General features: G+C 40.2%; 2 protein-coding genes and 1 long non-coding RNA gene across 7 annotated transcripts in view; 2 read left to right on the top strand and 1 right to left on the bottom strand.

Moving 5' to 3' along the window:
• Positions 1–14,713, top strand: part of cltca (clathrin, heavy chain a (Hc)) — a 31,402-nt gene extending 16,689 nt beyond the window's left edge. The window contains exons 7-32 of the mRNA XM_057320590.1: positions 1,029–1,226; positions 1,439–1,639; positions 2,567–2,719; positions 3,349–3,471; positions 3,625–3,762; positions 3,877–4,041; positions 4,129–4,309; positions 5,772–5,935; positions 7,506–7,631; positions 7,728–7,870; positions 8,243–8,477; positions 8,629–8,751; positions 8,871–9,016; positions 9,376–9,559; positions 9,671–9,863; positions 10,095–10,252; positions 10,872–11,036; positions 11,138–11,245; positions 11,340–11,507; positions 11,833–11,982; positions 12,128–12,259; positions 12,347–12,457; positions 12,558–12,728; positions 12,820–13,041; positions 13,131–13,206; positions 13,537–14,713. Of these exons, the coding sequence (XP_057176573.1) occupies positions 1,029–1,226; positions 1,439–1,639; positions 2,567–2,719; positions 3,349–3,471; positions 3,625–3,762; positions 3,877–4,041; positions 4,129–4,309; positions 5,772–5,935; positions 7,506–7,631; positions 7,728–7,870; positions 8,243–8,477; positions 8,629–8,751; positions 8,871–9,016; positions 9,376–9,559; positions 9,671–9,863; positions 10,095–10,252; positions 10,872–11,036; positions 11,138–11,245; positions 11,340–11,507; positions 11,833–11,982; positions 12,128–12,259; positions 12,347–12,457; positions 12,558–12,728; positions 12,820–13,041; positions 13,131–13,206; positions 13,537–13,679 (4,077 nt within the window). The 3' untranslated portion in view covers positions 13,680–14,713. The remainder of the gene's footprint in view (positions 1–1,028; positions 1,227–1,438; positions 1,640–2,566; positions 2,720–3,348; positions 3,472–3,624; positions 3,763–3,876; positions 4,042–4,128; positions 4,310–5,771; positions 5,936–7,505; positions 7,632–7,727; positions 7,871–8,242; positions 8,478–8,628; positions 8,752–8,870; positions 9,017–9,375; positions 9,560–9,670; positions 9,864–10,094; positions 10,253–10,871; positions 11,037–11,137; positions 11,246–11,339; positions 11,508–11,832; positions 11,983–12,127; positions 12,260–12,346; positions 12,458–12,557; positions 12,729–12,819; positions 13,042–13,130; positions 13,207–13,536) is intronic.
• Positions 14,714–14,828: 115 nt separating this feature from the next.
• On the bottom strand, positions 14,829–22,175 carry ptrh2 (peptidyl-tRNA hydrolase 2). 5 transcript variants are annotated; one of them, XM_057320593.1, is made up of 3 exons: positions 22,074–22,157; positions 18,610–18,712; positions 14,829–15,801 (listed from the first exon to the last, which is right to left on the bottom strand). In XM_057320593.1, exon 3 carries the CDS (start codon positions 15,791–15,793, stop codon positions 15,269–15,271), a length of 525 nt encoding a protein of 174 aa, XP_057176576.1. In that variant the 5' UTR covers positions 15,794–15,801; positions 18,610–18,712; positions 22,074–22,157; the 3' UTR covers positions 14,829–15,268. The 5 variants fall into 5 exon arrangements, with proteins under 5 accessions (XP_057176576.1, XP_057176577.1, XP_057176578.1 ...); XM_057320594.1 differs by lacking the exon at positions 22,074–22,157 and adding an exon at positions 19,339–19,409; XM_057320595.1 differs by lacking the exon at positions 18,610–18,712 and having other exon boundaries at positions 22,074–22,175.
• A 640-nt stretch (positions 22,176–22,815) lies between these two features.
• LOC130545850 (uncharacterized) overlaps positions 22,816–22,951 on the top strand; it is a 46,222-nt gene continuing 46,086 nt past the window's right edge. Inside the window, exon 1 of the long non-coding RNA XR_008961717.1 lies at positions 22,816–22,947. This is a non-coding gene — a long non-coding RNA (uncharacterized LOC130545850). The remainder of the gene's footprint in view (positions 22,948–22,951) is intronic.

Here is a 22,951-nt window from a genome sequence, read left to right as displayed (position 1 = left end):
TTGATTAGATTATGAAAAGTGTGATATTGGTAAATATGTGTGGCCTTGGTTATATAAACCAAAAGTCTTTTCAGAGGAAGAAAAAGTTAATACATTTAATGAAAGAGAACTTTGTTCCATTAGTTTAATGTGCCCTGATGACCGTAACAATTACCCAGAATGCCATAGTGATAGCATAGCAATACCTGGCAACCATTCCCAGCACCCCCAGTTTAGACCTGTTCCAGGAAAACCCTGTTTTGATTTGGTCATTTGAAATATTCTTCCCGCACTTGTCCAGTCGAATTCATGTTGACAGCAGTCAAAGTATATGTTAAAACCATAGTAAATCGGTTTTATTAGCTTGTTGATGTCAGTATATCACCTTAGAAGCCAAAAAGTCTTTCCAGGTATCCCTGTCTAACGTATTTAATGTAGCTCTAAAAAATACTGCAGAACGTTGTTGCTTAGTTTTTTTTGGCTGCTTTAGAATCAAACTATCAGAAATGGCTAGAGTAGCTATTTATTTGCAAATAAATACACAAGACATTGGTCGAGACGTTGACATCTTAATTGAAATTGCACACCTCCTTGTCTAGCTGTACTTTTGCATCCGATCATATTACATACTAGAGACAAGCATGCACACTACCTTACCTCCAACTTGATGAGGTCATCTGATATGAGGTGTTATGTTTTCTCATTAGAGTTCATTGAGAGGCGATATCTCAGATTGTCCCATTTTTTAAAATTGTTTCAATATTCAAAAGGTGTCTATTCAGGGTTGTTAATTACATTGAGGGCACGCAGGGAAATGTTTGCCTTCAAATAGTAAAGATTGAAGGATTAGGCATTGGTCTTGTCAACTTCCTGTTTGTTTCTCCTTCTTGGATGTTTTCATGCTCTTCTCTGACTGATCTGGTTTTTGATATTGAAGATAATAAACATAGTGTGAAAGTTCAGTTCCTACATTTCACTTATGTATCACTCCTGTACAATGATTTCTTACATCTGTATCCAGGGCTTCATCTGTGTTTGTGTGTTCTTAGGTGTTGTCAGTGTGCGTCGAGGAAGAGAACATCATTCAGTACATCACCAATGTGCTGCAGAATCCAGATCTGGCTTTACGGATGGCGGTCCGAAATAATCTGGCAGGGGCCGAGGAGCTGTTTGCCCGCAAGTTTAACAATCTCTTTGCTGGAGGAAACTACTCCGAGGCGGCTAAAGTTGCCGCTAACGCTCCGAAGGTGTGCCGATTATTTTTATAATATCATTTACTTTAGAAATTATGTTTGATTGGAAAGATTTCATTTGTATATAATCCTCTATATATGTGGCATTAGCAGTTCCAAAGTTATGAGTTTGATACCTATGGGAAACCCACATATCTGATTCTCAAATTCTTGTATAAGACATACACGTACAGTAAGTTTGTTGACCCACATCTTGTTTGTCTCAGGGTATCCTGCGCACCCCTGACACCATCCGCCGTTTCCAGAGCGTTCCGGCCCAGCCCGGGCAGACGTCCCCGCTGCTGCAGTATTTCGGGATCCTGCTGGACCAGGGCCAGCTCAACAAGTATGAGTCTCTGGAGCTGTGCAGACCCGTCCTCCAGCAGGGCCGCAAACAACTGCTGGAGAAATGGCTGAAGGAGGACAAGGTATGTGAAGGGGGGGGTGGAGGGGGTCACTGGGGAAATGGTTATCTCAACACACCCACCAGAGCCTCTTCCTCTAAGGCTGTGTGTGAAGTGCAGGGAACAGGGTGTGCTCCCGTGTTTTTTAGAAGCGAAGAATGCATCTATATTTGCGACAGAGTCTGTTCTCACACAAACAAGTACCCTTTCTAAGCGTGTGTGTTTGAATGTTATCTAAGATGTTTGTTTTGGTGACGTAATGGGCTTGTAATGTGGGCCGAGGGGTGTTTGGGTGGTGTTCCTTGTAAAATGGGGAAAGGATTCTTTAGCTCCGTTTTTGATTCTACGTGGTCTTTTCATGGTCTTAAAACTAGTGATGTTTTTTTGGTTCCGTTTATTGAATGTACTGTCATGATTTGAAGTACTGTACACATAGATGGCCTTAGTTTGTTCAGAAGGTTAAAGTGATAGTTCACCCAAACATGGAAATTCTGTTTACTCACCCTCTTGTCTTGTCATTAAAAACCTTTATTTCCTTTCCAGAACACAAAAGAAGATATTTGAAAGAATGTTGGTAACCGAACAGTGGTGGAACCAATTCACTTCTATTGTATAGACACAAAACAGTGGAAGTGAATGGGTACCGCTGTTGTTCAGTTACCAACATTCTTTCAAATATCTTCTTCTGTGTTCTGGAGAAGAAGGAAAGTCATACAGGTTTGAAATGACAAGAGGGTGAGTAAATGATGACAGAATTTTTTATTTTGGGGTGAACTATCCCTTTAAGGGCCATAATTCTTGGCCTAGTTCTAAAATACAAGTGAACACAATTTTAAATAATTTAAAAGCAATAATGTCTTCGAATCCGTTGTAAGTATTTTATCTATAGCTTATACTTCACTCCAGAGTTAATACTGAGGGTAAAATCTACTGTTGTCTTGTTTCCTTCAGCTTGAATGCTCAGAGGAACTGGGAGACCTGGTGAAAGCTGTGGACCCCACTCTTGCGCTCAGCGTCTATCTGAGGGCCAACGTACCGAACAAAGTCATTCAGTGCTTCGCAGAAACCGGCCAGTTCCCCAAGATCGTACTGTACGCTAAAAAGGTACAGTAACCAATAACATGACTAAAGGAATAAATCATTTTCTCTCTTGAGCATTTTGACTCTCATTTAGTGTCTTTATAAATCCTACTTACAATTCTTCAAAACTTGGTTTGGTCAAAATGTGAAATGCTCTCTTGTTCAGTACTAGTCACTTTGAGTAAAATGATTTAATGAAAAGACGCAGGATGTACGCTTTGTGTAAGGGTACTTCATAATATTTATAGTCATATAGGATAGTTCACCTGAAAATTAAAAATTCGGGAGACATGCGACAACCAACAAGAATGGTTTAATATAAGAGTTATGGAAAGTAATATAGGATGTCATTTAATATAACACATGTGTTTAGCATGTTCTTTTTTCTGCATATTTGTTTAATTGTGCAGTGACCAATTACATATTTTATACATGAACCAAACATATTCTACATTTTTCCATTCCATTTTAATTTCGTATAATTTGGGCACAATTTATAATTGTTTGAAGAAAATGTTAATATAAAACCTACAGTATATATCAAAAAGTATATAGAATCTTGAAACGCATATAGTCAAATGGAATTGATTGAATTCAGTTAGATACATAAATGCATATTAAACCAGATTGATGTTTGGATTTGGTGGTTGCAGGTGGGCTACACTCCAGATTGGATCTTCCTGCTGAGGAACGTGATGAGGATCAGTCCAGATCAGGGTCTCCAGTTCGCTCAGATGCTTGTTCAAGACGAGGAGCCGCTCGCTGACATTACACAGGTCAGGATGAGGTGGCGGAGAGGAAAACGCTAAAAACAATTCGAAATCAAATCCAGAGGGCGTTTGTTATGACTCACTGCAAATATACAAATATAACGTCGGTGAGGAAACGCCGACAAACAGTTGACCGCTGCCGTGTGTTTTTCCTTCCAGATCGTTGATGTGTTTATGGAATATAACCTGGTCCAGCAGTGCACATCATTCCTGTTAGACGCTCTGAAGAACAACAGGCCGTCAGAAGGGCCGCTGCAGACCCGTCTGCTGGAGATGAACCTAATGCATGCACCGCAGGTACACAACAATACAGTCAGTTAGAGTTGTCGCAATGTCACAGTTTCGATAGTCTTTGAACTGAATTGAGATGCATACAAGTAAAATCTAACCATTTTAATTTGCCTCTTGCAGGTTGCTGATGCCATCCTTGGAAACCAGATGTTCACCAACTACGATCGTGCCCACATCGCCCAGCTGTGCGAGAAGGCGGGGCTTCTGCAGAGAGCTTTGGAACACTACACCGACCTGTACGACATCAAACGAGCTGTCGTACACACACACCTGCTCAACCCGGAGGTACCCGAACCCTCCGTTTAACTGTACTGACGTCTCTTATCATAGAAAAGATGTGACCTGTCTGTTTTATTTCCCGAATGTCTGTAGTGGCTGGTGAACTACTTTGGCTCTCTATCAGTGGAAGACTCTCTGGAGTGTCTGAGAGCCATGCTGTCCGCTAACATCAGGCAGAACCTTCAGATCTGCGTCCAGGTGGCCTCCAAGTATCACGAGCAGCTGTCCACCCAGTCCCTTACAGAGCTTTTCGAGTCTTTCAAGAGTTTTGAAGGTAAGCACTAAATCCCTTAAAGGAACAGTTCACCCAAAAATGAAAATTCTGTCTTCATTTACACACCCTTGAGTTGTTCTAAATCTGCATAAATTTCTTTGTTCTGATGAAACACAGAGAAAGATATTTGGAAGTATGCTTGTAACCAAGCACTTCTTGGCCACCATTGACTACCATAGTAGGAAAAATAGCTTTGTTATTAAATTTGTTACACAAAAGAAGATATTTTGAAGAATGTAGGAAGGCAAACAGTTCTGGGGCACTTTTGACTTGCATTGTCATTTTTAAATGGTTGTCAGTGGTGGCCAAGAACTGTTTGGTTATAAGCATTCTTCCAAATATCTTTCGCTGTGTTCATCAGAACAAAGAAACTTATACAGATTTGGAACAACTCGAGGGTGTGTAAATGATGACAGAATTTTCATTTTTGGGTTAAGTAGCCCTTTACCGTCATTTCATTGCTTGTATGTTATAAATGAGCTTTACCGAAAATTTCAACCACTTCGTTGTAGCAATAAAAAGAAGTGCTATTATTAGTGGCTCACCATTTATGTTGGACAGACATGAAATTTTTCCTTACCACTTAAAGTTTACATTCCGTGTGTTTTCGTCTGATGTGTCTGGCAAAACAGACCATTTTTGTTGACTGGTACAACCGCAAAATCACAATAAATGATCTCAAACGTCTATCTAAACACTCTTGTTCACTCTTGGTCACCTTTCAAAGTGCAACCGTGATGCGTCGTGTGTGCGTGCGTGCATGTGTGCGTGCACGTTTTTATATCCCGGAGGGGACCTAAACCTGAATGCACACCAACTCATGGGGACTCGTGTCACCGTGGGGACCAAAATTGAGGTCGCCATGGGCAAAAAAAGCTTATAAATTGTATGGAACAATATTTTTTTTAAAAATGCAAAGTTTTCTTTGATCTTTAGGTTTAGGGGTAGGGTTGGGGGTTGGGGGTTAGGGGATAGAATATACAGTTTGTACAGTATAAAAAACATTACGCCTATGGACTGTCCCCACGGAGATAGTAAACCAGACGTGTGTGTGTGTGTGTGTAGAAGCATGTTACCATCCGTTCTAGTGTAAGTAGGACAGGAGGTTTGGCAGTCGAAGCAGACAGCAGCATAGCCCCCTGGCCACCCACAATCCTTCAGGCCTTTCACATGACACACAGAGTTTGAGTGCTTTTGACAAGAGCCTAGAAGTTAATGGAAACACAATGCTAATGCTAATTATGCGTTCTTGACTGTAATTTCAAATGGTTAGCTTCACCCGTCAGTATGACAGACTTCTGTGGACGACGAAATATGTTGGGAAAATATTCAGAAAGAAAAGTGGTTGTATAATAATTTTCCACGAAACTTACACACGCTTTATATAAACAGTGTGAATAAAGCACATCCAAACATCTGTCCACTAACAGTCACGTCATTTTTGGTTGTGTTCTGGACGCAGGCCTCTTCTATTTCCTGGGCTCGATTGTGAACTTCAGCCAGGACCCAGAAGTCCATTTCAAATACATCCAGGCCGCATGCAAGACGGGCCAAATCAAAGAGGTGGAGCGGATCTGTCGGGAAAGCAACTGCTACGACCCCGAACGTGTCAAGAACTTCCTCAAGGTACTGCCAAGAGCCTATCAGCACGAATGAAGAAATAGTCCACCGCAGAAGCGCATTTTATTCTACGATTTCTCATCTATTAAAACTTTCCATCTTTTCGCATTGCCTCATAACATTTCCTGTTTTGTTCTCACACTGAACTGAGTTCGTTGCCGCGCAAGTCTGCTGCGAGCCTGACATTTTTGTAACTTTTGTGTACTTCAGAAATGAAAAATTGATCCACGTCAATTTCACAATGTTGACCCAACACACGCACGCACTTTTAACAATTATGTACACAATGGGTGCGCTATATACATTTTTCCTTACGAAGATGTTTAGGCACCTAATTTTATTTTCGTCCAAATTTCAACTACCATGATCCTCATATACTGTAGATCGGGCATCCATCTGCCTGTAGTTTGTTCTGATGGTGGTGTTGTTATCTCCTGTGCTTTTCCTTGTAATCTTTGGAATGGGCAGGACTTGAATCAGGTAAATCCACCCCGAGTCCAAAATTCCCTTTTGTTTTCTCTTTTCCTTTATTGATGTTTATTTATGGCTACTTTTCACCCATTGGTCAGTTGATGGATTAATACTGGGATTGGTGTGTTGTTCCCAGCATTGACTGCTGGGAATAACCCCTAAATTTGGGCCCGGACTGATGGGCCCGAGATTGAGCTTGTGGTTTTGTGGTAGTGTGTTTATATGCATTTGGCTGTGGATGGTTTGTGGTGACCCTGTTTCCTTCTCGGCTGAAATAGAAGCTCATTTTTCAGAATCTATTCCATCAGAGTCAGACCTTTCAAAGTCGACCTATTTGGACTCGGCCAGCGTTAGAAGGGAGGGTCCCGAGATCCAAGTTCTTTGTTGGAATGATTTTGAGTTGCTTAATGCGTAGTGTCATTTGAAGCTTTACAAACTTTTAGCCTCGGTGAACATGTTTGTAGACAAGCTTCTGAAGGTTGTGGAGATGGATTTGTGATGTGCTGTGGAGTGAATTGTGCAATCCCAGTTTATTAATCATGTGTGTGTTGTAAACATGGCTGTTGCTAGGAATTCTGGGAACCCTGTGTATTTCTCGGGGTCACTAATCGTTACAAACCTGTGGGTCCCTGTAATCGTTTCCACCTTTAGCTTTGTTAGCTACAGCACTGAAGCAGGAGAACAGTTACATGTTTTGGCCAACAGAGGGAGCACTGATACCACCTCAATGAATGAGAGGATTTTTACTCGGGGTTCAGTTCTCCACTTTGTTTTACTTCCCATCATCCACTAAGTTCTTCAAAAAGCATCTTCTCTAGACTACTCAATCATCCTTTAATCTTTTATGTCATCTTCCTTTTGTCATTATTGAGGAGCCTCATTCCTTCAATATTTTCACTGATCTAGATTAGTATTTTTATGGATACAGTCATATCTGCTTTCATAAACTCCTTTGATTTTTGAACATTTTTGAGTGGACGGTCATTATATTTCAAATGTATCATAAACATTAAAAAAACATTTTGACTGCAGATTTGACTGTAGCCAGTAGACTTCAGAGTGCCTGACATCTGTTATCTTCTCATCTCCGTCGTTTGATTGACAGGAAGCCAAACTCACCGATCAGCTGCCTCTCATCATCGTGTGCGATCGCTTTGACTTCGTCCATGACCTCGTGCTCTACCTGTACCGTAACAACCTGCAGAAGTACATTGAAATCTACGTGCAGAAGGTGAGAAACCTTTTGTTACTGCTACCGTAGCTTCTGCATTGCACTTACACTTATATTCCAATGGAGAAATGATAAATGATGATGTGTACGGTGTAGGTGAATCCGAGCCGTCTGCCTGTGGTGATTGGAGGTCTTCTGGATGTTGACTCCTCAGAGGACGTCATCAAGAATCTGATCTTGGTGGTGCGTGGTCAGTTTTCCACCGATGAGCTGGTGGCCGAGGTGGAGAAGAGAAACAGGTATGAACCAAAAGTGACTTTGCATGTAAAAGATAACATCAAACTTAAAGTTGTTATGCATATGAGACATTGATGTTGCGTTCTGAAATATTCTGAACATTTGTTTTCATCTTTTTCATGGTCAATTTGATTGCATAGAATTAAATGAAATAAACAACATATCTTATATTGAAATATTAACATTTCATATGTTGAAAGTGTAATATAAGAATATAACATGAATATATTTTATGGTGTTTTAAATATATGATATTTTATTATATCAAATATAACAAGTTTACATAATTTAAAATATCATGAGATATCAACTTTTTGTCTTTTCTGACATTTCCTCACACATTCCAAACTTATTAACTTTTTAATGATCATCAGACTGAAGCTGCTGTTGCCATGGCTGGAGTCTCGTATCCACGAGGGCTGTGAAGAGCCTGCTACCCACAATGCCCTGGCCAAGATTTACATCGACAGCAACAACAACCCAGAGCGCTTCCTCCGGGAGAACCCGTACTACGACAGCCGCGTGGTGGGGAAGTACTGCGAGAAAAGAGACCCTCATCTGGCCTGCGTGGCGTATGAGAGAGGACAGTGCGACCAGGAGCTCATCAATGTTAGTGACAATTGACTATAAATAAGCTTTAGGCCCGTTCACTTCATGCCCGGTGCCACAAAGCAATATGACGTAAAAATATTTACTTCAAAGCTGGTTAGAAATATAGTGCATAGTTGATCATTCTCCGAATTATGTTTTTTTCCTACAGGTGTGCAATGAGAACTCACTGTTTAAGAGTTTGTCACGTTACCTGGTGCGCCGCAGAGATGCGGATCTCTGGGCCAGCGTGCTTCTAGAGTCCAACCCCTTCAGGAGGCCTCTTATTGACCAGGTAGGCTATAGAGAATATTACATATTCAATATTTCTATATATATTTAATGATGTCTATATAGTAGTACTTTTATTCCAAATATTCAATTAAATGTTGATTTGCTATTTCTATCGTGCAGGTGGTACAGACAGCCTTGTCAGAGACACAGGACCCAGAGGAGGTGTCGGTCACAGTGAAGGCCTTCATGACCGCTGACCTGCCCAATGAACTCATTGAGCTGCTGGAGAAGATCGTCCTGGATAACTCTGTCTTCAGCGAGCACAGGTGAATAAGCACAAACATATTCCAAAATACCATGAGCTGATCTTATCACTGGTGGCAGTGTCTTTGTATTCAATCTCAACTTTTAAAGTGACAGTTTCCCCAAAAATCATCATTTACTCACCTTCTTGTCATTTCAAACTTGCGTGGCTTTTTTTCTTCTGCAGAACACAAAAGAAGATATTTGAAAGAATGTTGGTAACTGAACAACGGCAGCACCCATTAACTTGCATTGGTTTTGTGTCCATACAATAGAAGTGAATGGGTACCGCTGGTTTACAGTTACCAACATATCCTGTGCTTTAAAACTGTATAATTCTATTCCAAAGATGAATTAAATCAAAACCTTTTCCTGTTTTTAGAAACCTGCAGAATCTGCTCATCCTGACGGCCATTAAAGCGGATCGCACTCGCGTCATGGAATACATCAACCGCCTGGACAACTATGACGCCCCTGACATCGCCAACATTGCCATCAGCAGCGAGCTCTTTGAGGAGGCCTTTGCTATCTTCAGAAAGTTTGACGTCAACACATCTGCGGTTCAGGTTCATAATGTTTAAATACTGGATGGTTTAGTTTACTAGTTTGCAGCATGATGGGTAATTCTTTTTTAGGCAAGCTGTTTATTGAGATTTAACTCCCTCTCTGGCCCTCAGGTTCTGATCGAGCACATTGGTAATCTGGACCGGGCATATGAGTTTGCAGAGCGCTGTAATGAGCCGGCCGTGTGGAGTCAGCTGGCTAAGGCTCAGCTACAGAAGGGGCTGGTCAAAGAGGCTATTGACTCCTACATCAAAGCTGATGACCCCTCTGCTTACATGGAGGTGGTCCAGGCTGCTGACCAGAGTGGTACGAGCTGTTTGCTTCTGCATTGTTCTGTGTTTTAGCTACTCTTAAAAAATCTGAATATAAATAAATTGAATGTATCACATTACCTTGAATGCCATATGCAAACAAATGTAAATGTGAATAGACTCGTTTTAGCAGTCCACTGTTTTATTTAATAGATACAAAATAGTTTCAGACTTAATAGGCTTTCCCCCATTTGACTCTGTATTGAATGAATATTTTCCACCTCAGGTAACTGGGAGGACCTGGTGAAGTTTCTGCAGATGGCCAGAAAGAAGGCCAGAGAGTCATACGTGGAGACTGAGCTGATCTTTGCACTGGCCAAAACCAATCGTCTCGCTGAACTGGAAGAGTTTATAAATGGACCAAACAATGCACACATCCAGCAGGTAATGATGCCATCAAATAGACAAATAAGAGGTTTTATTCAGAAAAAAAACAGCCACAGAAAAAATTAAGAGACCATTTAGAAATTATTTTCCTTTTTTCTGAATTTACTATTACTATGTGTTTGGGTAAATTGATCATTTTTGTTTCATACTGTGAACTACTAACAATATTTCTCCCAGATTTCAAATAACATTGTTTCTATTTGCATTTATTTGCTGAACATGAAAAGTGGAGAAACAGGTCAAAATAACAGAAAAGGTGCTCTGTATTTTTCAGACCTCAAATACTGCAAAGAAAACAAGTTCATATTTACTTTTAAGCAATACAACAGTAATATTTGTACATGTATTTAGGAAAAAATATTTTTTATGTGATAACCTTGATTTTTATCGATTCTTGTCTTTCACATTGCTGTTGGATGACTTTGTCACTCCTGAGGTTTGATTTTGTTGAAATTCAACAGACGCCGGACGGGAATGGCCATAATACATCTAGAAATGCTGATTAAATGAAAATTTGGAATGGTCTCTTCATTTTTTTCCGAGGCTGAATATTGTACTACTTCTGAAACACGCTGTCGATATAATTGAACTTAACAATATTGATTGTCTTTTACAGGTTGGCGATCGTTGCTACGACGAGAAAATGTATGAGGCAGCCAAGCTGTTGTACAACAACGTCTCAAACTTCGGCCGCTTGGCATCCACGCTGGTCCACCTGGGCGAGTATCAGGCCGCTGTTGATGGAGCCCGCAAAGCTAACAGCACTCGCACATGGAAGGAGGTAAGATCAGACATCCTCAGATATCAGACGCAAACGAAAAAGCTCTAAATGTGTAAATGATAATTTTATCAATTAACATGTGCCCGTATGTTTGTTCGTAGGTGTGCTTTGCGTGTGTGGACGGGCAGGAGTTCAGATTGGCACAGATGTGCGGTCTTCACATCGTGGTCCACGCTGATGAACTGGAGGAGCTCATCAACTACTACCAGGCAAGTCGGAACCTCCAAAGTAGAACGTTTTAGCAGAGTTAGAATCTGTAGTTCACAAATGTGAGTTGTAAAGTTTTTACATTGCTGTCTGTAGGACCGTGCCTACTTTGAGGAGCTGATCACCATGCTGGAGGCGGCGCTGGGGCTGGAGCGTGCTCACATGGGCATGTTCACCGAGCTGGCCATCCTCTACTCCAAATTTAAACCACAGAAGATGAGGGAGCACCTGGAGCTCTTCTGGTCCAGAGTCAACATTCCAAAGGTACACAACCATGCCTGCTTTTGTGCTTCACTAACTTTATTTCAGATTTGTTCGGGTTTTTGATCAAACTTGAAACTTCTTCATACTGTCTTTGACATTTGAATGTCTTTTGTATGCTGTTATACAGCAGTACTTTAGTGTTTTGCTTACGAGAGACGTTAATTTCCCCTCCCATCATCCCACGCCGGCTATAATTTAGTTCAGCGTGTAATGGGATATTCTCCAAAGAGACTGTCTTAGTATCATCGTATCATGCACAGATGTTACAACGTCTGTCTCCTCTCCTCTGTCTCACTCTGTCTTTTTCTATCGCACATTCAAACAGGTGCTTAGGGCGGCAGAGCAGGCTCACCTGTGGGCGGAGCTTGTTTTCCTCTATGACAAGTATGAAGAATTTGACAATGCCATCATCACCATGATGAGTCATCCCACAGACGCCTGGAAAGAAGGACAGTTCAAGGATATCATCACAAAGGTAAACTACCTTTAAATGTACAGTGAGAGCTTATGGAGACTCTCTGAAATCCAGATTGTGGTCAGATTTCAACCTCAGCTGTGCTTTTCAGCTTTCCAGGAAATTCTGATTAAATTATAGTCATCATGTGTCTCGTCTTGTTTAGGTGGCCAACGTGGAACTGTACTACAAAGCGATCCAGTTTTATCTGGAGTTCAAGCCCTTGTTACTGAACGACCTGCTCATTGTTCTGTCCCCGAGACTGGATCACTCGCGAGCCGTCAACTTCTTCAGCAAGGTGAAGAAAACGAACAGCAGCGTCCAGACAGTTGTTCAACTTTTAACTTGAACCTTAATTTCTCACAAGAATCGTTTTGTTTTCCAGGTTAAGCAGCTTCCTCTCGTCAAGCCTTACCTGCGGTCAGTCCAAAACCACAACAACAAGTCCGTCAACGAAGCACTTAACAACCTCTTCATCTCAGAGGAAGACTATCAGGTTAGACATCCACTTTGTCCTCAATCGATTAAGAAATGCTAAACCAAACTACAACAAAAACAGTCTTATCATCTTCGTGTTTTCTCCATCCTCCTCACAGGCTGTAAGGACGTCCATAGACGCATATGATAACTTCGATAACATCTCCCTAGCCCAGCGCCTGGAGAAGCACGAGCTCATCGAGTTCAGAAGAATCGCTGCTTACCTCTTCAAGGGCAACAACCGATGGAAGCAAAGCGTGGAGCTCTGCAAGAAAGACAAACTCTACAAGGTGAGCTGTCCATGAAGAGATGACCTCGTATGAAACATCTGATGCGCCTTTTGTAGCGTGCACTGGTGACAGCTCTTGTTGTTTTACCCAGGATGCCATGCAGTACGCATCCGAATCGAAGGATACAGAGCTGGCCGAGGAGCTTCTGCAGTGGTTCCTTCAGGAAGACAAGAAAGAGTGTTTCGCAGCTTGCCTCTTCACATGCTACGACCTGCTCAGGCCTGATGTGGTGCTGGAGACCGCATGGAGGCACAACATCATGGACTTTTCCATGCCTTACTTCATTCAGGTGATGAGGGAATACCTCAGCAAGGTAAGGACACTGTAAAAGAAATGTGGATTTGCTTACATGGATTGAAACTCCCAGGTGTCACATACAAAATGTTTATTTTTGGTTTCTAGGTGGACAAGCTGGAGACCTCAGAGTCTGTAAGAAAAGAAGAGGAGCAGGCGACAGAGACTCAGCCAATTGTTTATGGTAAAACACAAATGATTCATTTACATTTATTAATGTAATGTGTGACAGTGTTCCTCAGACAGATTGAAAACTTTTGCAAAATTAATTTCGCTTAATTCATTCTATGTAATTGCATTTATTGTAGGCCAATGGTATATTTATGGTATATTTATCTTATACCAGTTTTGTAATGTTGGTGAACTAAACTAAACTAAAAAAAAATTGTAAATTACTGTGATACATTACATTATTTTTTTTTATTTGTAAAGAACATTAGTTAATTTGTTAAGTTATATATGCATTCACGCCAGTTCTATTAATTTGACCAAAATCTTTTTTTTAATTCCTCAGGAACACCTCAGCTGATGCTCACAGCAGGTCCCAGTGTGCCCGTGCCCGTTCCCCCACAACAGCCCTACGGCTATGGGTACTCGGCAGCACCCGGCTACCCCCAGGCTCCTCAAGCCCAGCCTGGTTTTGGTTACGGCATGTAAGGATGTCCCGGCGCTGCCGCTTGGTTCGGTGCAGCATCCCAGTCTAACTCTTCCTCAGTCCGACTCTACATTTTGCTCACAGCAGGGGATCTGAGCAAATATTCTTTTATTTTTCCTTTTTTAAATGATTGTTTATTATTGTGTTTTCTTTATACCATCATGAAGGACTTTCTATATCGTCAAAGATTTCATCAAGGATTATTTTTTTCACATTCCAAATATCTACTAGATTTAATTTTCTGTCAATTTTATCTGTCAGTCTAAGGGTAATGGTGTGTACAATGAAAGCATACTTTCAGCAAGTCAGAGTAATTCAAATGGCAAATGTCTGATTTGCACTCTAGAACTAATGTATCACTTTATTTTCATGTGCGTGAGCAGCTTTGTTCAGTTTGTCTAGTGTACTAGTGTATATTCCTGAGAAGAAAATAAAGGAAACTTGCTACCATCACCTCCACGATAACAAACACTACTATATAACAATAAATACACAGGGTTGTGTAACTCTCGGTATATAGAAAGGATATTTAAAATGCATACTGATGCAGTCAAAAGGTGTTTTCCTGACCTATGCTGGTTCCGGTTAAAATTGTCGTCTTTTTCTTTTCCAAACTTTTGTTGTGCAGTAACCTGTGCTCATTGTGTGGGACCATCCATTTGAAAAAATATATAAACAGTGTGCCGCTGTACACACCTGTGTGTATTACTAACCTTACCTCTCTGTGCAGCAGTGTGTGCGTGCGTGCGTGTGTGTGTGTATGCTGGTTGTTGTAATTGTTTAGGTATGGCATTGACCTGAAAATAGAAACCCAGATTATCCTGCCAGTTATGCCTGATACCTAAACTCCATTTATCCTTTATTTGTAAAGAATCACAAATGGTAATCTGATTTGAAAAGAAAATTTAAACTAACACCCTGTGTGTCCTATACTCAGATTTCACTGAGGTCAGGTTAATTATTCGCGTATATTGTAGTGATCGGTGCACAGAGAATAAGATTTTCCCTTATAAAATAAAGGCTTCTTGTTTGTGAAGATCTTGTGTAAGCTTTATGTGCACACATCCCTGTTTCTGTAGCTTTGCCTTTTCTTTCCCCTCTTAATAAGATTTATTCGGGAATTTGTAGGATTTCATGATTTGCGTTCAAGCATCACATGTTAATGTTCATAAGATATAAAACATGTCTGTAAAGGTTAATATTAAATACAAGATGCTGTCCAGTTAAAAGGGAACAGCATTTCAAATCAAACGGTCATGGTTTGACAAATGTTGTTTTGGGTATGAGGGAGTCTTTCTGATATTGTAGAACAGAGATCCCAGATTTACATTAACCAAATAGCCCGTTTCTGTACATAGACTTAAAGACCAAACAAATGTACTTGTATGTTCAATACTGGAATAGGTAAACTGTTTAATTAAAATAAACGGTCAAACTATAAATCAAATCGTCTCAATTCAACCCTTTAATTTCATTTCTTCGATCTTTGTGATTTTCCTCCACTGTACAAAAACTATAATGTCTAGGACTGGTCAAAACTGTACATATGACAAGTTTAGCCCCATCTTTGCAATACACTCAGTGTATCCATTTAATACAGTTTTAAGTGTCCTGTAACTTTGTCCACAAGATCTGACGGCCCAGGTCCCACACCAAGAACCGTCCGAGAACCTGGAGCGATTTGGGTTCTTCCAGCATCCTGTATTAAACTGACCGGAAGTCTGAGCTCTTTGGCATGGGTCAGTAACTCCAACAGACAGTCCTCATCCGGGGCCTTGACCACCACTTTAGGCTGCCCACAGTACTCCCACTGTTTCAGGAGCTCTGGGTTTCTGCGCTGGACCTGTTTGTATGCGGACACGGCGGCGTGAGAGCACTGAGCCGCCACTTTTCCTTTTCCCATCTTTAGATCTGTTCGGACCACCAGGATCATTTTGAACTCTCCACTCTCTCCCATCACGCTGGACTCGCTGGCAGTAGCACTGCTGTTTTCCAAAGCGGCCATCGTAGTGCGGGATGCTTTGCCAAAGCGGCCACTGAGGTGCCAACCCAGGCAAAGGCCACAGCCCACACCTGCCAGTATACCTAATGCCACAGATCCACACAGAGAATCCATCCTGAAATCTGAAAGACAAAGATCAGGGGTTGTATTACTGAAACATCTCAACTCACAACTCTGTCTTATCTGTTTAGTAAACACAGTTATTTAAATTTTACAAAGAAAAATTTACTCATCACATGGCCCCTCCCTCTTTTAAATTAGCCAATAGCGTTTCGTTTACCTCAGCCGTGAATCTGACGAGAAGCTGAAGTGCAGCACGATGTCATAAATCGTTGATCCGAAATGGTTCAAGTAAGAGACTGTTTTGAATACTTGTATATTCTAAATGCAATTTTTTGGCACCCTGGTTTATAGGTATTTGTAACTTATTGTTGGTTACTATTATCGAGTGTTAAAACGGCTAGATTCTGAACGAGCCCATTCATTTATGCAACTATTAACTATGGTCACCACGGCACATTTTTTCTCTGCATTTCAACAATTTAAATCAATTATTTATAAAAATCCCTCTCTGCACATCTATAGGCGTAAATGTCAAGTCCCTGAAATGTGTTCATGACCATTAATGCCTGCTCGAACAATCTATTGTACCCTAAACAACACTCCATTGATCTTTTATTTACATTTACCAGAGAGACTATCTAACATAAACGTGATTGTCCGAGTATTGAAAACAACTCACCAGCTATGAAAATGATTTAGCAGCCTCCACAAGAGCCACTTCAGCGTGCCGGCGCGTGTTTATGACGTCACTTTCTTAAAGACGCAGCAACGTAAAATTATTTATAAGGTGTCGAAGCACAAAGCACTGGAGCCTGGAACTCGACTGTATTTGTGAGGATTTGTTTCTTCTTTTTATTCCTTTTCTGCCCTAAAAGTGTCTGGGGGTAACGTTAACTGTAGTTCAGTAGGACATCAAAATTCTGGGTAATGCCCTACAAAATTTCATTTATGTCTATTACATTTTCCTGCCTTTTTTTGCAAAAAAATGGCCCCAAAATAATAACGGCTGTGTATTGGCAAGTGCCTCCCGATACGATACATATCACGATAGATGGGTCACGATACAATATATTGCTATGTACTTCGATACGATACACATTTGCGATATGTTGTAATACTTTAAATAGAAAATGTAAAAAGTAGAGCTAGAAATACAACATGCTGTGCACCACCGGGGGTTTTCTGTGAGGATAAGTGTAAAAACATCCCTAACCTCTGCAGAGTGGCCATGATGTGCGATGCAAGGACCTTTAGATCAGAGGTTTGGGTTCTCAAACTTTGGATTACGCCCCTCAAGTGGGTAGCACAGGGGAATAAGGTGGCTCACGCAAGTCACTTGGCTGTTGTGGTGCATTACACAAGCACAATAAATGTCATTGTTACTTTTCTTAATAAACTTTTTGTCTAATGCACTGCAGTAACCAAGTGACTTGTGTCATGACTTGCGAAGCCTACAAACAGCATTATTTTATATAACTCTTTACTCCATTACTTATTTTGAAAACCAAAGCACACCCACACATCAGCTCTGAGAGCTCCAAGCGTTCTTATATTTTTCGCCATGCTCGCTTCCACTTACTTTTGGCCGTATGTATATGACATGATTTAAAAAAAAAAATCAATAGTAGAGGTGTCACTATCGATACACTATCGAAAAAAAAAATATTGCGATAGTTACATGTATCGATATTTTTGCACAGCCCTAAAAATAATGTAGGCATCTAAGAATGTCATTGTCAGAAAAGGTTCCCCAATGTTCAGCAAGAGAAAAAAAACTAAATGGGGCTGGATTCAAACCAATGGTCTACAAGCTGTGAGTTAAAGGAATAGTTCACCTAAAATAAAAAAAGTCTCCATTTACTCACCGAGTTGTCATTTTAAACCTGTGTGATTTTTTTCATTTTTTCTGCAAATAAAGATATTTTGAAAAATGTTGGTAACCAAAACACGTTGGTCCCCCTTGACTTCTATTGTATGGACACAAAACCAAAGCAAGTAAATGGGGATCAATGGTTTTGTGTTACTAACAATTTTCCAAATATCTTTTGTGTTCTGCAGAAGAAGAAAGTCATACAGGTTTGAAATGACAAGAGAACTATCCCTTTAACAGTGCTAACCAGCGGCCCACCATATTTGCCAGCCCTTCGAGTTTGTATTCTTCAACTGCATAATTTGTCGAACATAGGAGGGTGGAACGCATCCTGACGACTGAGAATGCTCCTGTCAAATACCGTTCCCCCTGTGTCCCGCAAAATTCAATAAAAATGCCTAAGATTTTAACTACAACAAGTAGCCTAGGCCTTGAGGTTTTCAGCACGCTATTGCTGAATTTGTCCAACAAAGCAAGGAGCAGATCCCGACAGCTGAGAATGCCACTGTCAGATAAGGTTTCCCCCTGTGATCAATAAGAAAATAAAGCTTGGGCAGGGCTCAAACCCACAACCTACAAAGTTCAATCTACCAACACTTACCACTGTGCCACAAGACTTCTTTGGATTGTGGCTTTAAATGTCCCTCTTAATTCACAAGTATCTCACTTCAACAAGTTAGGGAGCTCATTCCCTTTTACGACACACCGCCAACTATTTCTATGTGCAACCTGTAACAACGGTCCAGATTAACTCTCACAATTAGTGTCCAATCTCTTTTTTTGTGCGCTGTTAATTTTTTACTCTATTAAGCCATGGAGACTAATTTAAGACAGTGTAAGGAAGCTTTGAAACCAGACACTATGTTTTTGAACTGAGCTTTTGTGGTTTTTATGCCCTCAGTGTACCCATGAGAGAGCAGGTGTGTTCAGGATTGTGTAAAACTAACATACTCACTCAACTGCTGATATAATGTTCTGGATTCTGACAGTGTCCTACCTGCTTCCCAGCCGTATCCTTGCTTGATCCAATGGTTAGACAAACATGTGTCCTATTCATCCCTCTGTGAAGCTACTGTGTGAAAGCGGTCATTTTAGGTGCTCTGAATGCATAAAAAGAGTGTTAATCTGTTAAAGTGTTAAAGTGTTAAAGTAGCAAGTAAAGTAAAGTAGCACTACGGTGACTGCACAGAACTAAGATGTTGTCGTGTTTTAGATCCTCCAAAAAACTACACACTGGACCTTTAAGGTGCAATTGTTATAAAACTCTTACAATGATTTTAGTTTATGTAACCAAATGTAGTCAGGTAATTTCAGTTTAGTCAAATATTTTTGAACTCTTAGAGAGCATTTTAGGTAAACTTTTTAAATAAAGTAAATTGAAATGCATTATTTAGAGTAGAGGAATGGGATGTATGACTACACTCGGTCACTGCATAATAAAGTCTCAACATGTAAAATGATTCTGAATACTAAAAAGATACAAAGGGGAAGGTGAACAAGATTAGATTCAAGAAAAAACCACAGGCATCAAAGCTTTTTCGTACGTCTCTGCAATGGTGGAACTGCTACAGAAGCATCTTTGTTGTCAAAACTGTACAGTGAAGTGAGTTATTTTCGGTGAGTTTGTGGTGGGCCTCAGGGTTTTTGTGTAGTTGGTAACTGACATGACAGTCTTTATATAGACTGTCATGCCACTGGCCTATTTAGTGTGTATGTGAGATCTCACCATGCAGGCTATCGTTGAGCACACCAACATTCAGCTTCCCTGTGTGTTTGCCATCCACATGCACTACATTTGCAAGATTTCCTGAAATAAGTGAAGTGTAGCTCTCACACTTAAAGAAACAGTTCACCCCAATATGAAAATTTTGTAAAAAAATTGTAACCAAACAGTTCTTGGCTACCATTGACTACCATAGTAGGAAAAATGCTTTTGATATTTCTTTTTTTTCTGTTGAACACAAAAGAAGATATTTTGAAGAATGTAGGAAATCAAACAGTTCTGAGGCAGTTTTGACTACCATTGTCATTTTTTCTACAATGGTTGTCAATGGTGGCCAAGAACTGTTTGGTTACAAGCATTCTTCCAAATATATATATTTTCCTGTTCATCAGAACAAAGAAATTCATACAGATTTGGAACAACTTGAGAGTGAGTAAACGATGACAGAGTTTTCATTTTTGGGTGAACTGTCCCTTTAAAGAAATAGTTTCAAACTCATAGAGTGCACTTTTATAGAACACAGAAGTTCAGCAGAACCTACTTTGCATACAATGAAAGTAAATTTTGACCAGGGGCTCTACTTTTATTACATTCTTTACAATGTTATGTAAATGTCATAAACGAGTATGTAATATTTGTGCATATATGGAAGGCAAAATGTTGTGTCTCTGACACAAAAGTTTATCAAAGGGATTCAAAATGGGAATATAAGATATATTGTTGTATTGAACAGCTAAGGCATTACAAGCATACAGATGATGAAAAAAATCATTAAAAACAAGTACAAATTTAAAACTTTAGGTGAACTTTCTCTTGAAAGATAATGATGGACAGTTTAGGATCCATACTGAACAAAATATGGAAATCAACAGGTTGTTTTTAGCTTCATATTGTGGTTGGCAGACTTGGCACTGTTGCTTTGGCATCTACGATGACACTGGCAGGCATAAGGCTTGCTTCTCTGGATCATGCAGGTCTGATTGAGTTACAGTAATTTGCAAAACAGCAGAGAACTGCAGCCGGCAGGGCGATCAGACAAGACAAGAGATCCGACACGATTATGAATGCAGATTCTTCATCTGTGTTTGCTTGTGTATCTCAATCTCTCTTGTCATCTCACTCCTGGTTGAAAGGCATTTCAAACACTGATTTTTTTTATTTGTTCCGCAGATCCCTTGAATATATACGGGACTGAAGGACTGGTGCTTCCAGAACCTTCAGGCTTTCTTTTAATGTATTTCTTGACTTTCCAGAAAATTCCTACCACATTTTTTTTTTGTTTTTCATACACCATAAATTTTTACTACAAATAATATTTTATTATATTGTATTATACAATATACATTTATAAAGGAAAAATTATATTTGATCTTTTAATTTCCAAAACATTTTCATCAAAGAATCGCTATTAATCCATATAATCATCCTCGAAAGCAACCACAGCATTTCTCACGCATTAACGATGGGATCTTCCTGGGGGCTGTATTGTTTGCCAAGTAGTTATTTATTAAAATCCCCGTGGATTACTTTCATAGATCTTGTTTCAGTTCTGTCAAAAAGGTTTGAAATGGCTTATAGGTGGGTAAGACTTCTTGCGAAACAGCCTTAGGTATGTAATACCAGTAGTTAAACACTTAGAAGAGCTATGGGCCTCATCGTGGTTTCCTCCCACACAGCCGAATGCGATAGAGCGTGTGCTCTACGTGCTCCTAAAGAGTACGCACTGTTCAAGTTGGCCACTTTAATGTTTACATAGTGAAATGTGAAATATGCTGTTGTATAATGCCATGTGAAATGCATTGAAACACGTGGTACAGAACTCGCTCTCTTTAACCTACTTCTTACTTCCAGCAGTGATAATGTGCAGCTTTAATTGCACTTGAACTGGCAAGTGTGATCGGAAAAACACATCTTTCATGCGAGAAACTCGAGTCGTCTGTCAGCCTGTGTGGGAGCATTTAATCGGTGGGTCGCTCTGACTTGTAGCACTTGCGTAGAAATGATTCTAATATGACTAAGTCTGGCATTCCCGGACCAGGGTCTGGCTTTTCCAAAACTACATCTCAAATGACGCAAGTAACCGCTGCAAAATAGGCCAGCTGATGCTCCACTCCCCTAAAAGAAATCTTATTTAATGACAGTTTAATATAAGTGGGAAACTGATAGTTTTCAATAATTGAAGTGCGGAAAAGTAGAAGCTAGTATAGGCGAGATAGAGCGTTAGTTTTTGGTGTGATAGGAAATACACAAGGTGTGTTAATTGTTGTGGGTCATTTCAGAACAAACGTTGAAAAAGCAAAAAGGAGGGAACGTTTAAGGTGAGATGATGGTGTTTAGACATCATAAACCGGTTATGCTTTTTGAATGGGGATGTTCTTCCAGTGGCTTTTTGCAAACCATGATTTATGATGCTAGGATGTTGGTCTTATAATAAAGATTTATTGTTGATCTTTGTTTGTAAATGTGGTTGCGTAATGTTTTCTCTAGCTCAGCATATAAACATGCCTTGACGTCTCCCTGCCTCCACATGACAACCAGCTCTTATTGTTGCCAAACCCCTGACATTATGATTTAGCAGAGGTGAATTTGCACTTTTTACCCATCCTGTATAAACACTCTACCTGCAAACATTACATAATATATAAAACACCAGTCGTGCACCAGTATGCAAGCCAAATGTGACTATGGCAGCAAACAAACAAAAAAAACAGCAAGATGTTTAAGTAGAGGAAGCTTACCTGGAATTCACTGGAAGAGCGGCATTTACTGTCCTGTTTTCCTGGAATTCCAGTGATGCAGCTCTCTTCCAGAAACCTTCAAATGCCTCCGTAACATCTAAACCCACTAGTTTCACTATGACAACAAAACAGCCCGCCCTCTTCACCAACAGACGAAGAGACGCAGGGGAACAAATGTTCAGATGTTGTTCTTTATCTCTTGAGACTAATGGACTTATCTTTCATTTAAGCATCCACTTTATTTCCTTTGTTTCTCCTAAATTTATTTGGAAATAATAACAGCAGAAACCAATTGGACAGTGATGGCATACAGTGAGAGTGCAGAGCTACAGTATAAAATCATTTGGATCATAGCACAGACGTATTTCATGAGAAATCTGGGTTCGTACTGAAATCTCTTACTTTTGATTGCAGATTTGGAATTTGGCAAATCTGTGTGAGACATTGTTTTGACCTTTTCTGAAACTATAGGAGACACATGTGGGACTAATAAGATGTTCTTCTCATAAGAAACATTTGAGCAATCTCTATGCAATCTCATATAAATAAGTGCAATAATAAAGATGTCCTATTAGTCAGTTTGCTTTCCTAAGATAAGTAATACAGCAATAAAAACATATGTAAAGGAGAAACAAACTAGAAATAAGAGTGGACATAAATGAAACAGAAAGCAATTTGTGCACTAGATGCGGTGAGAGAGTGAGCGAGCGAGTGAATGAGAGAGAGAGCAAAAGGAACTTGTTGCCCCTGGTTGGTGTTGTGTAAGACTTGGCCTGCTGTAGCAGAATAACTCTCTCATTCTCTCAGTGCTTTGAACTCTGGTACCCTATTGCTCCGACCACCCCTCTCTGTAACAGCGAGAACTCACACTGAGGTGC

The sequence above is a fragment of the Triplophysa rosa genome, linkage group LG22, assembly GCF_024868665.1.
Source record: "Triplophysa rosa linkage group LG22, Trosa_1v2, whole genome shotgun sequence".
In the NCBI taxonomy this organism is placed as follows: Eukaryota; Metazoa; Chordata; class Actinopteri; order Cypriniformes; family Nemacheilidae; genus Triplophysa; species Triplophysa rosa.
The sequence above is the reverse complement of the archived record's forward strand: the minus strand, read 5'-3'. Positions and strand labels throughout refer to the sequence as shown.

Excerpts from the sequence above, each read along its gene's own strand:
- ptrh2 (XM_057320595.1), bottom strand. The coding sequence starts at position 15,793 with ATGGATTCTCTGTGTGGATCTGTGGCATTAGGTATACTGGCAGGTGTG.